Source organism: Netta rufina (genome assembly GCF_964035555.1).
Source record: "Netta rufina genome assembly, chromosome: 1".
NCBI classification, from domain to species: domain Eukaryota; kingdom Metazoa; phylum Chordata; class Aves; order Anseriformes; family Anatidae; genus Netta; species Netta rufina.
In genome coordinates, this window is record NC_140123.1 from 206,576,781 (window position 1) to 206,589,378 (window position 12,598).

Here is a 12,598-nt window from a genome sequence, read left to right on the forward strand (position 1 = left end):
CCGGGGAGAAGCCCGGTCACTTCTCCCTCCAGACAGCAGCGACCCGGGAGCACGCACCTCGGAGCAGAGGCCGGGCCAGCTGGCCAGGGCACGTGCAGCCCGGTCCCCGCTCGCTGCCTCGCTCCGAGGTGCTCACCGTCCCCCCCAGCAGCCTCCCGGCGGCCCGGCCTCAGCCTGCGAGCGGCCCCAGGGCGGGGCCGGGCCCCCTCTGCGCCGCCGCGGGCCGGGTGCCGGAGGCCCGGGGGCAGCGCCGCGAGACGCCCCCGGCCGCCACCGCCCCGGCACGCCCTGCGCAGCGGCGGGGTCACGTGGCTGGCCGCGCGGGTCAGCTGGGCGCCCGCCCGGCACAGCCCGCGCGAGACGGCGGCAGCGCCATGGGGCCGCGGCGCCGGGTCCCGCTGCGGGCCCTGCTGCTGCTGGCGGCGCTGCGCGGGGCGGCCGGCGCCCTCCCCAGCTTCGTCCTGCTGCTGGCAGACGACCTGGGCTTCGGGGATCTGGGGAGCTACGGGCACCCTTCTTCCGCCACGCCCAACCTGGACCGGATGGCTTCTCGGGGGCTGCGGTTCACCAGCTTCTACAGCAGCGCCCCGGTGTGCAGCCCGTCCCGGTACTGGAGCTGCTGCGGGCCGGGGGGAGGCACCGAGGCGGCGCTCGGCGCTCTGCGGCGACCCGCGGTGCTGCAGGGGCAGGCGGTAAAGCCCCGGCGCCGCGGGAGGCCTGGAGGCGCAGCCGCTGCGAGGGGGCCGAGTGCGCGGCCCTGTGGCAGGTGGCTGGCAGCGGCGGCTGTGAGGGCGGGGAGCCGGGGTTCTGGGTCCCTAGGGGTGAGGGGCCCGCTGTGAGAAGAGGTGTGGGCTGCCGAGCAATGCGGGGCGTGCACTGTGCTGTGCCGGGTGTCACAGCTGTCTCCTGCCTCTCTGATCTCTTCTGCAGGGCAGCCCTGCTGACAGGCCGGTTCCAGATGCGCTCCGGGATTTACCCTGGCGTGTTTGACCCAGAATCCCGGGGAGGCCTGCCGCTTTCTGAGGTCACTGTTGCAGAGGTGCTGAAGGCCAAAGGCTATGCGACAGCCATGGTTGGCAAGTGGCACCTTGGTGTGGGCGTTAATGGCTCCTTCCTGCCCATCCACCAGGGCTTTGACCACTTCTTGGGAGTGCCGTACTCCCACGACCAGGTGAGAGATGGGTCCAGCCCATGAGGGTGCATCAGGACCAAGTGGAGGGAGTGCCTCAAAGGTGAACCTTGTGTTTGAGGATGTGTAGGCTGAGTTTTTGCCTGCATGGGTAGATGGGTGTGGGTGGCCGTAGGCCAGGGAAATGGATGTTGGTGGGGAAAGACCTTCTCTGAGGTTTTCATATGGTAGAGCAGTTCTGCAGAACATAGGTAGCAGTTGTGCCTGAGGACACACGCCCTTTAGTGGATTGCAGGACAGAAGGTCAGCTCCTGGGCTACACAGAAATATCTGAACTGCTGTCAGCAGAAAGTGATACTGGTGCAGCATGGTCCTTGGATGGTGCTAGGGTGGACGCAGACCCCTGGGCTTCTGAGAGTGGTTGTCCAAAAGGTTCTTGTAGGACCTGATGGTAGGTTGCTGTGAGTCTCTTTGTCCCCTTCCATTCACTGTCCTGCAGAACAGGTGAAAGGCAGTGTTGTTTGTTCTCTCCAGGGCCCCTGTCAGAATCTCACCTGCTTCCCACCGGATACCAAGTGTTTTGGGACTTGTGACCAGAACCTTGTGCCAGTCCCACTGCTCTGGAACCAAAGCATCGTGCAACAGCCAGTCTCCTTCCCTGATCTGGTGCCACTCTACAACAAATTTTCCCGGGACTTCATTGCTGACTGTGCACAAAGAGGCCTGCCCTTCCTGCTCTACTATGCCTCCCATGTAGGAGAGGGGGAGGGCTATTCCAGGTTTGAGGGTGGGGGAGGAAGCCTTTGTTCAGCTCTGGAGAGCTGGGAAGCACCTCAGCTCCTGTGGTGCTTGGGCTGTGCTGAGCAGTCAATACTTGGATGAGGGATGGGTGAACTCCCCGCCCCTGGCAGATCTGGGGTCAGTGTTCCCATGCCCAGGTTCTGTGGCAGCACCATTCTGGTGATATTCTTGCGTGGCTGCTTTCTGGAGCGTTGGCTGTTTCCCCTGGCCAGTAGTCCATTTGGGAAAACTTACTACTGTCTGAGTCTACGCATCCTGCCCGGGACTCAGCTTCTTTGTACCATTTCTGAGAGGTGTTTCTGAAACTTAGGGGCATGCCCCTTGTTATGTCTTGGGTATTGCCACATATCTGCAGCCTAGCTGGGGTTTTCGCTGTCCCTGAGTGAATTGGGAATGAAATGCAACTCTGGGAGTTTGTGTAGCAACCCTCTCTGCCTTTTCTCCAGCATACACACTACCCCCAGTTTGCAAGCCAGGAGTATGCAGGACAGTCACGGCGTGGGCCATTTGGTGATGCACTTTCAGAGTTCGATGGCTCAGTGGGACAGCTGCTGCAGGCGCTGCAAGAGAATGGTCTTTCGAACACAACCTTGGTGTTTTTCACCTCTGACAATGGGTGAGTGGGCTCACTGGAGGGACTTCATCAATTGGTAAGATTGTACTACCATGATATTGGGCCCCATTGACATGGCATGGCAGTCCCAGGTGACATCCTAGTGACCTGAACTGAGGCAATGTTCTGGTGAGGACCTATTGCATGATCTCCTTGCTCCCATCAATCAGCTGTACTCCTCACAAGCAGAAGCCGCACCAGCTTAGGTCCAGGACTATGCAGCCTGAATATCCCCAGGTTCCTTTCATGTGTGGGTGGCCTCAGTCTCTAGTGCCCTGCTCAAGTGTCTTGCACAGCTTCTTCACCCCTCTCATGCCTCCTGCCTCACAAGGCTGGAAAGGATGTCAGTGTCACTGGCACGGTGTGTTTCTTGTCATGGTCCCACTGGCAAGCAGGGAAGGGGTTGTGAGGACCTGTGAAACTGATGATAGGTAGTTCTTCTCTCTCGCAGCCCTTCTACCATGCGAATGGCACGTGGAGGAAGCTCTGGCCTTCTGAGATGCGGGAAGGGCACAACATATGAAGGTGGCATGCGGGAACCAGCAGTAGCATATTGGCCAGGCCATATCACTCCAGGTGAGACTCAGCACTGCCTGTGCCTTTTGTGTGCTTACACCAGCCAAGGCAGGGGTGTCATGGCAACTCAGTTGCTCTGGGACAAGCAGAGGAGGGGAGAGAAGTGAGGATGGTAGAGATGAGAGTGGAATCAAGCGTTTGAACCGTTCTTTGTGCCTTGCTGTTGTGGGTGGCAGGAGTGACTCATGAGCTCGCAAGCACCCTGGACATCTTGCCAACACTGACTGCCTTGGCTGGAGCGGCTCTTCCCAGTGTTACCCTGGATGGCTATGACCTCAGTCCAGTGCTGTTTGGATCAGGGAAGGTGAGTCCTGCAGGCCAGTTCTGGCTGGTGCGGTATGTGAAAGCTGGGTAGGAGGCCTGAGCTATGTGCTTGATGATCAGTGCCAGCTGAGGGGGTGACCCGTGAACTGGGAGATTTTGTCTGGTCTGGACCATGGGCTTGCCTGGTCTGCTCTGGGGCACACTGTAACAACCACAACATCTTGTGAAGCCTAGTTCCTGTGGCTGCAGTGGATGGACAGGAGCCTCTGTAGCTTTGAGCAGGGAACAAACAGGATGCTGCTGCTCATTAGCTTCCCCATTTTCTGGCTGTAGTGTCAGGGCTTCTTTGTGATTCCCTGGCGCCTCTGCCTGGTCTTGTACTTGGGCTCTTGTCCAGCTTCATGGCCGCACAGACAAGATCACCTCTGTTGCTTCCCACAGAGTCCCCGTCAGACCATGTTCTTCTACCCACCGTCCCCTGATCCGCTGCATGGCCCGTTTGCTGTCAGACTTGGGAAGTACAAGGCCCATTACTTCACACAAGGTTAGTCCTGCCTCCCCTCTGCATGGGCAGCTTTGTGAAGTCCTGCCTGGTTCTGCTGTCAAAAGATGAGTAGCAGCTGAGCTACGCTTGGACATCTCTTTTGCAGGTTCCTTTCACAGTGATACCACCCCAGACCAAGCCTGCCATGGGCTGACCCCACTGACCCATCATGTGCCACCACTGCTCTTTGACTTGGAGTCAGACCCTGCCGAGAACTACGATTTGTTGCAGAGTGCTGCAGGGCCAGAGATTTGGCAAGTCCTGAAGGACATCAAACTGCAGAAGATGCTTTTTGAACAGCACATGGAGTTTGGAGAAAGTCAAATCAGGAAGGGCAGGGATCCTGCTCTGCAACCCTGCTGCATACCAAACTGTACTCCCAAGCCCTCCTGCTGCCACTGCTCCTAGCCTCTTGCTGCTCCATCCCCTTCTGTTGCTTCACAGTGGTGCCTATCCCAAATGCGCCAGACCCTCCCCCGCAACTAATCAAGCTTAGCCTTGGAGCTACCTTGGAAGTTTGGCTCAGTGACACGTCTGACGGAGTGCTGGCATAGTGAGCTGCAGGGTTGGAAGGTTACCAACCCTGCTGGATGTGCAAGTATTTGTTGGACCTTCAAGCTGAGGTCTCTTGACAGAAATTCCGACTTGATCGGGGAGGGACCAGGATGTAGCAGCATCACCAGAGCTAGCACAGCTCCTTTTAGACCATCTTTAAGATGAAGCAAAGGGCATGCCCCGGTGGAGATCTCAACTCAGTTGGAAGTATGCTGAACAGCTGAGAGCTGCAGCATCATCACTTTCTGATGGCTAAGGGAACAATGCAAGATGAACGATGAGATGGATGGTCCTGGCAGTTTACGGGGCAGGGTTCTGTACAGATACTGCAGAAGGTATATGTGTAGGTGGGAAGTCTCCTAGGGAGTTACTGAAACGCACCTGGGGGACAATGCAGTCATCGGTCACAGCCAACGTGGGTTCATGAGGGGTAGGTCCTGTTTAATGAATTTGATTTCCTTTTATGATAAGATCACCCGTCTAGTTGATCAAGGGAAGCCAGGTGATGTAATCTTTTTGGATTTCAGTAAAGCTTTCAATACAGTTTCTCTTAGGATCCTACTGGACAAAATGTCCAGCATATACTACTAGATAAAAACATGATGGGTGAACAATTGGCTGATGGGTAGGGCTCAGAGGGTTATGGTAAATGGGGCTACATCAGGCTGGTGGCCAGTCACCAGTGGGGTCCCCCATGGTTCCATTTTAGGGCAAGTTCTTTTCATTGTTTTCATAAACAACTTGGATGTAGGACTAGAAGGGTGTTTTGAGTAAATTTGCTGATGATACTAAGCTGGGAGGAGTTGTTGACTCTGAGGGTGGAAAGGCCTTGCAGAGAGATCTGGACAGATTGGAGAGCTGGGCGATCACCAACCACATGAAGTTTAACAAGAGCAAGTGCTGGGTCCTGCACCTGGGATGGGGCAACCCTGGCTATGTGTACAGACTGGGTGATGAGACACTGGAGGGCAGCCCAGTGGAGAGGGATCTGGGGGCTGTGGTTGATAGCAAGGTAAATATGAGCCAGCAGTGTGCCCTGGCAGCCAGGAGGGCCAACCATATCGCGGGGTGCATCAAGCACAGTGTTGCTAGTTGGTCGAGGGAAGGGATTGTCTTGCTCTACTCTGCGCTGGTGTGGCCTTACCTTGAGTACTGTGGGCAGATTTGGGCAACACAGTACAAAAAGGATGTGAAACTGTTGGAAGAGTGTCTGGAGAAGGGCTACAAGGATGGCGAAGGGCCTAGAGGGGAAGATGTATGTCTATTTGCCTATGTCATCGTCTCACAGACAATGACATAGGCAAAGCAGAGACGCTTAACGCCTTCTTTGCCTCTGTCTTCAATGCCGATGATGGGCTTCGGGACCCAGGGTGCCCTGAGCTGGAGGACTGGGACGGTGGGGATGACAAACTCCCAACTGACCCTGAACGTGTGCGGGATTTGCTACTCCACCTGGATCCCTACAAGTCCATGGGTCCGGATGGGATTCATCCCCGGGTGCTGAAAGAGCTGGCGGACGTCATCGCGGAACCTCTTTCAATTATTTTTCAACGATCCTGGGAATTTGGAGAGGTCCCGGTAGACTGGAAGCTGGCAAATGTTGTGCCAATTTTCAAGAAGGGTCAGAAAGAAGACCCTAGCAATTACAGGCCTGTCAGTCTCACGTCAGTGCCTGGTAAAATCATGGAGAAGTTGGTTCTCGGACTTATTGAGGCGCACCTGGGGGATAAAGCAGTCATTGGTCCCAGCCAGCATGGGTTTGTGAAGGGTAGGTCCTGCCTAACTAATCTGATTTCCTTTTATGATAAGATCACCCGTATGGTGGGCCAAGGGAAACCAGCTGATGTGATTTTTTTGGACTTCAGCAAGGCTTTTGACACGGTTTCCCATAGGATCCTACTGGACAAAATGTCCACCATACAGCTAAATAAAAACATCATACGATGGGTGAGCAATTGGCTAACGGGCAGGGCCCAAAGGGTTATGGTAAATGGGGCTGCGTCAGGCTGGCGGGCGGTCACCAGTGGGGTCCCTCAAGGCTCCATTTTAGGGCCGGTACTTTTCAATATTTTTATAAACGATCTGGATGTAGGAATAGAGGGTATTTTGAGCAAGTTTGCTGATGACACCAAACTTGGAGGAGTTGCGGACTCAAATGAGGGCGTAAAGGCCTTACAGAGGGATCTGGACAGGTTGGAGAGCTGGGCGATCACCAACCGCATGAAGTTCAATAAGAGCAAGTGCCGGGTCCTGCACCTGGGACGGGGAAACCCTGGCTGCATGTACAGACTGGGTGATGAGACGCTGGAGAGCAGCCTAGAAGAGAGGGATCTGGGGGTCGTGGTAGACAGCAAGTTGAATATGAGCCAGCAGTGTGCCCTGGCAGCCAGGAGGGCCAACCGTGTCCTGGGGTGCATCAAGCACGGCATCGCTAGTAGGTCAAGGGAGGTGATTGTCCCGCTCTACTCTGCGCTGGTGCGGCCTCACCTCGAGTACTGTGTGCAGTTCTGGGCACCACAGTATAAAAAGGACATGAAACTGTTGGAAAGTGTCCAGAGGAGGGCTACGAAGATGGTGAAAGGCCTTGAGGGGAAGACGTACGAGGAACGGCTGAGGTCACTGGGCCTGTTCAGCCTGGAGAAGAGGAGGCTGAGGGGAGACCTCATCACAGTCTACAACTTCCTCGTAAGGGGGTGTCGAGAGGCAGGAGACCTTTTCTCCATTAACACTAGTGACAGGACCCGCGGGAACGGGGTTAAGCTGAGGCAGGGGAAATTTAGGCTGGACGTCAGGAGGGGGTTCTTCACAGAGAGGGTGGTTGCACACTGGAACAGGCTCCCCAGGGAAGTGGTCACTGCACCGAGCCTGTCTGAATTCAAGAAGAGATTGGACTGTGCACTTAGGCACATGGTCTGAACTTTTGGGTAGACCTGTGCGGTGTCAAGAGTTGGACTTGATGATCCTTAAGGGTCCCTTCCAACTCAGGATATTCTATGATTCTATGTATAAGGAGTGGTTGAGGTCAGTTGGTCTGTTCAGCCTGGAAAAGAGGAGGCTGAGGGGAGACCTTATTGCGGTCTACAGCTTCCTTACGAGAGGGAGTGGAGGGGCAGGTGCCGATCTGTTCTCTTTAGTGACCAGCAATAGGACCCAAGGGAATGGAGTCAAGCTGTGACAGGGGAGGTTCAGGCTGGATATCTGGAAAAGGTTCTGCACTGAGAGGTTGGTCACACACTGGAACAGGCTCCCCAGGAATGTAGTCCTGACACCAAGCCTGTTGGAGTTTAAGAAGCGTTTGGAATATACTCTTAGTCATACAGTCTAAATTTGTGGGTAGACCTGTGTGGTACCAGGAGTTGGACTCCATGATCCTTGTGGGTCCCTTCCAACTTGGGATATTCTATGAAGCAGCTTAAGGTATGCAGCTCAAACAAGTCTATTTGGTGACAAACACCTCATGACTCCGGGAGGTGGAGATGTGGCTGGCAGTTGGCAGGCCTGGTCCATCTGTAAGGTCTGTGAATGCTGGAGCTGGTTGCAACCAGGTGGGCTGCATCCACACGACAGAAAGAGTCTCCTCTTGTTCATGAGCTAGTCCAGCTTCAAGTTAACTAGTGAAACGCATGTGCACAGTGATCCCCCCCAGTAGCTGGCCCTAGACATGTGGTGTTTCCAGTTGCTGGCTCCTGAGGAGCTGTGATTCTTTATGGCATTACAAGTACCTGGGCCTTGTACCCACAGAAAATAAATAATCTTCTCTAAGGCCTTCTGTCTACTATAAGCAGATTTGGGGCACCACCTTCAGGTCAATTTTCAGACACGGCAGTTTTGAGTCCAGTTTGTTTGGAGCCCAGTTCTGGTGCCTATAAAGCCATGATCAGTGTCAAGGGTCTTGAGAACAGTTATTCCACTTTCAGCCAGAGGCTGAATCTTGTGCTTCTCTGTCATCGAAGGAACCAGGTTGCCTTTACATCCATCTGCACAAGCATAGGTAGCAGTAGGAAACTCCCCCACCTCTCACAAGCTTTACAGCTGCTGTTCTTCAAGTCTGCAGTTGTTACTGCATGTATCAGTACAGGCTGGGGGATGACCTGATAGAGAAGAGCTCTGAGGAGAAGGATCTGGGGGTCCTGGTGGGCGACAGGTTGGCCATGTGTCAGCAGTGTGCCCTGGTGGCCAAGAGGGCCAATGGGATCCTGGTGTGCATTAAAAGGAGCGTGGCCAGCAGTTCAAGGGAAGTGATCTCTACTCTGCCCTGGTCAGGCCTCACCTGGAGTACTGTGTCCAGTTCTGTGCACCTGGTACAAAAAAGACAGGGATCTCCTGGAAAGAGTCCAGCGGAGGGCCACAAAGATGATACGGGGCCTGGAGCATCTTCCCTGTGAGGAAATGCTGAGAGACCTGGGTCTGTTCAGCCTGGACAAGAGAAGACTGAGAGGGGATCTTATTAACGTTTACAAATATCTTAAGTGTGGGAGACAGTGGAATTTGGCCAACCTCTTTTCAGTGGTTTGTGGGGACAGGACAAGGGGCAATGGCCACAAGATGGAGCACGGGAAGTTCTGCACCAACATGCAAAAGAACTTTTTCACGGTGAGAGTGACAGAGCACTGGGACAGGCTGCCCAGGGAGGTTGTGGAGTCTCCTCTGGAGATATTCAAGGCCCATCTGGATGCCTACCTGGGCAATCTGCTCTAGGGAGTCTGCTTTGGCAGGGGGTTGGACCTGATGATCTCTTGAGGTCCCTTACAACCCCTACAATTCTGTGATTCTGTAAAGTCACTGCTCTCTTCTTTCTGGACACCCAGTCCTGCTTGGAAAAAATGCAGTCCAAGTGGCTGGCTCCAGCCTTTCTCCTGTAACTTCCAGGCATTCCAGCATGCAAACAAGATACACCCATATAGCAATAGGAAGCAAGCTGATAAGAGGCTGATGCAGTATTTAGCAAAGCCATGGAGAATGTAGAGCTGAGAGGAGGAATATCAATAGAACTATGTGTGTTTAGCCACATATACCAGACTCCACAACAGATATCGCCAGACTTGGCCAAGAATGACAATATTATTAATTAAGAGTGGAGATAGTATGTGAAGTGAGTATGTTAATCCTGCTACAGGATGTTACTATGGCTGACATAGCGTGTGCAAGCTGTGCATTTCCACTGAGTTGTGTAGGAAGGTTAACCCTGCTTTGGTATGCTTGGCTTATTCAGCTTACACATCACTGCTCATCTGCCACAACTGTATCCAGCCTAGCTCCACAGTGCTCAGACATGCATACTGTCTACAGTAGTTATGTTCTCTGGTGTGTGTCTTTGGGGAGAACCTGCTGGTAAGCAGCTGCAGAGAACAGGGTGGCAGTGAACTTCCCACAGAGGTTACAAAATCATGCTTTGGTGTCTCCTGCTAGCTGTCAGCAGGCAGTGCTTGGAGCCATGAGCTGTGCCTGCCACGTGGCCTGCACACGCTCGTGCCACCAGAAGAGCATTAAGAGGGTGTCTGTCTGGGGCTGGGCTGAGCCCAAGCCCAGCTTCCACCTCATTTCCTGCCTGGAACCCCCCTATGCAGCCACCCAGGTGGCACCGGCACAGCCGTGCCCAGCACCCGGAACCAGGGGCTCTGTGACATCGGTGTTGGCGCTGAGGGCTCCGTGGGCAACGCGGGCACCACACCACGATCGGTTGCTGTGTTGGTTGCAACAAGCCCAGGGCACGAGCGGCTGCCGCTTGCCATTGGGAGTGATGAATGTGCTGCCCTTCCTCCTGCTGCTGGCCATGGGCTGGCTTGTGCAAGGCACATCAGGAAACTGTGGGTGAGTCATCTGAGGCTTTGGGAGGGAGCCTGGGGGGACCCTTATGGAGTTCACTGGAGGATGTCCCCTTGTCCCCTGTACCACAGCAGAGCTTCCAAGACCCCATGGGGGAAGCTCGATTCCTCACCAGCATCCAGGCTGCTGGCACAACTCATTCACAGGGCTAAAGCAGAAATGGGCATGGCCAGAGACAACCCAGGGGCCCCACTGTCCACACTGTGCCTCATGGGGAGGGAAGGTGGCTCACATTCAGCATGAATAGAGCAAAGGGAAGGTGAGCAAGGCAGTAAAAAGTTTCTGATTACAGGACCTGTGGGCTCCGCCCTATGGCCAGGCACAACGGCATGATGCGCGTCGTGGGCGGCACGAATGCCCAGCCAGGGGCCTGGCCCTGGATCGTCAGCATCCAGAATCCCTGGTATTCAGGTGTTGGGCATGTATGTGGAGGGTCCCTCATCAGCCCACAGTGGGTCCTCACAGCAGCACACTGCTTCGAAAATGCAAGGTAAGGGCCCATCTGTTTCCCTGCAATATGGCCAGTGCCTGGGCACTGCAAAACCCAGCTGAGGGACTGCTTGTGAGAAGGCTTGGTTCACGCCAAGCTTCCTAGCAGCTTCCACGTCAATGTTCCTTGTGCCCAAAGCATACAAGGGCTATCACGGCCCTCATACCATTGCTTTCCTTTTTTCCTCCACAAAGCAGAGGAACTGCTGGGCTGCTACAGGACATGGCTCTGCCTCCCTCTGACCCCTTTCTCTATCTCCTTCCAGTTATGTCACGATGTGGCGTGTGGTGGTCGGTGCCAACCGGTTGTCTCAGCTGGGCCCTGAGGTTGAAGTGCGCAATATTAAGCGGCTAGTGATGCATGAATACTATAGAAGTATCAAATCAGGGCACGACATTGCACTGCTGGAATTGGACCAACCTGTCCAGTGCAGTCAATATATACAACTTGCCTGCGTGCCTGATGCCTCGCTGGGAGTGTCAGATCTGTCAACTTGCTACATCAGTGGTTGGGGTTCCACAGTGCAAAGATGTAAGTTCCCAAAAACACTTTTGTCCAGAGTGAAAGTTTAGCATGCTGGGGAGACAGGGGTTGGGCTTCCCTGATGGCAGAGGCACAACCCAGGGTAAAGCCAGGGGGAAGTACGCCTACAGAGAGATGGGCCTGACCCATTTCCCAAAGCAAGACAGAAGGGATACATCAGCACAGTGCCTCTCAAGACACAAAGCCAAGACTTAGGGAAGGGGTATACGTAGGCAAGGGGGGAAAGAACTGGCAATGAGTTGCCGGGTGCCAATTCCTCTATCTGCTCGCAGCTGGACGATCTCCTGATATCCTGCAGGAGGCCATGGTCAATCTCATCAACCTCAAAATCTGCAACAGCAGCCAGTTTTATAGAGGGGCCATCAAGACCCACAACTTGTGTGCTGGTTTTATGCAGGGTGGCATCGACACCTGCCAGGTAGGAGCATGCTACAAGTCAGCACACTGCCACGTGGGTAGCCCAAACAAACACCAGCACATGTAAGCCACCCTTCTAGCTCTGGGTCCCCACCACTTCCACAGCTCACCTCCCCTTTCCCATCTGCAGGTCCTTGACCAGGCCCCCCTTGTCCCACATCCCCAAGGCTCTGCCCAGAGAGCCCATGCAATGTTCTTGGTGCCTGGTAGACCCACACCTGGAACACCCTTCTTCCCACAGCTGGGATTGTTGCACAAGAGATAGGGGAGAGAGAGAGAGACCTACCTTCCATGCCCACGACCTCCTCCCAGAAAAGCCACTGTAGGCTCCAGAACCCAAGCAGACCTTTTCTGTGCTGTGAATACTGCTCTGGGAGGAGGTGGGAGAGAGGAGCCAGCTCTGCTGCTGACAGCGGACACCTAGTAACACCTTAGGCTTCTCTCCTCTACTGCAGGGTGACAGCGGTGGTCCTCTCGTGTGCAAAGATAACACTGCTGACTACTTCTGGCTCGTTGGTGTGACCAGCTGGGGGACAGGCTGTGGTAGAATGTATCGGCCTGGAGTATACACCTCCACTCAGCACTTTTACGAATGGATCCTGGTACAGATGGGACTGCGTCCAGTGGGAGAGGTTACTTCAACACCACAGCCAGTCGTTGTCTCAACCGCTGTCCACAAGCCAATACCATCACAATCATCAGGCCCATTTAGATCATGTCCATTTCCGCGCCAGAAACTCCTGGAATTCTTTAATTTGTTGCAGGATCTCCTGCAGGTTTTAAGGAGAAATAATGCTTGAGCAGCAGGCTGAGCATGATCCAGTGCAGGCTGCTATAACA

At 54.6% G+C, this 12,598-nt stretch overlaps 2 protein-coding genes across 3 annotated transcripts; both read left to right on the forward strand.

Moving 5' to 3' along the window:
• Positions 1-356: 356 nt before the first annotated feature.
• On the forward strand, positions 357-6,311 carry ARSA (arylsulfatase A). Of its 2 annotated transcripts, none has more exons than XM_084306588.1 (8): positions 357-607; positions 931-1,171; positions 1,664-1,882; positions 2,377-2,546; positions 2,995-3,119; positions 3,296-3,423; positions 3,825-3,927; positions 4,034-6,311. In XM_084306588.1, the coding sequence occupies exons 1-8, from the start codon at positions 375-377 to the stop codon at positions 4,333-4,335; spliced, it is 1,521 nt and encodes a 506-aa protein (XP_084162714.1). In that variant the 5' UTR covers positions 357-374; the 3' UTR covers positions 4,336-6,311. The 2 variants fall into 2 exon arrangements, with proteins under 2 accessions (XP_084162714.1, XP_084162715.1); XM_084306589.1 differs by lacking the exon at positions 357-607 and adding an exon at positions 727-766.
• Positions 6,312-7,238: 927 nt separating this feature from the next.
• On the forward strand, positions 7,239-12,313 carry LOC311222225 (acrosin-like). Its single transcript, XM_084306401.1, has 3 exons — positions 7,239-10,798; positions 11,064-11,329; positions 11,614-12,313. Exons 1-3 carry the CDS (start codon positions 10,620-10,622, stop codon positions 11,823-11,825), a joined length of 657 nt encoding a protein of 218 aa, XP_084162527.1. The 5' UTR covers positions 7,239-10,619; the 3' UTR covers positions 11,826-12,313.
• Positions 12,314-12,598: the final 285 nt, after the last annotated feature.

Excerpts from the sequence above, each read along its gene's own strand:
- ARSA (XM_084306588.1), top strand. The coding sequence starts at position 375 with ATGGGGCCGCGGCGCCGGGTCCCGCTGCGGGCCCTGCTGCTGCTGGCG. Across the intron at positions 608-930 it reads CCGGTGTGCAGCCCGTCCCG|GGCAGCCCTGCTGACAGGCC; the intron begins GTACTGGAGCTG and ends TCTCTTCTGCAG. Across the intron at positions 2,547-2,994 it reads TTTTTCACCTCTGACAATGG|CCCTTCTACCATGCGAATGG; the intron begins GTGAGTGGGCTC and ends TCTCTCTCGCAG.
- LOC311222225 (XM_084306401.1), top strand. The coding sequence starts at position 10,620 with ATGGCCAGGCACAACGGCATGATGCGCGTCGTGGGCGGCACGAATGCC. Across the intron at positions 10,799-11,063 it reads CACTGCTTCGAAAATGCAAG|TTATGTCACGATGTGGCGTG; the intron begins GTAAGGGCCCAT and ends ATCTCCTTCCAG. Across the intron at positions 11,330-11,613 it reads GGGTTCCACAGTGCAAAGAT|CTGGACGATCTCCTGATATC; the intron begins GTAAGTTCCCAA and ends ATCTGCTCGCAG.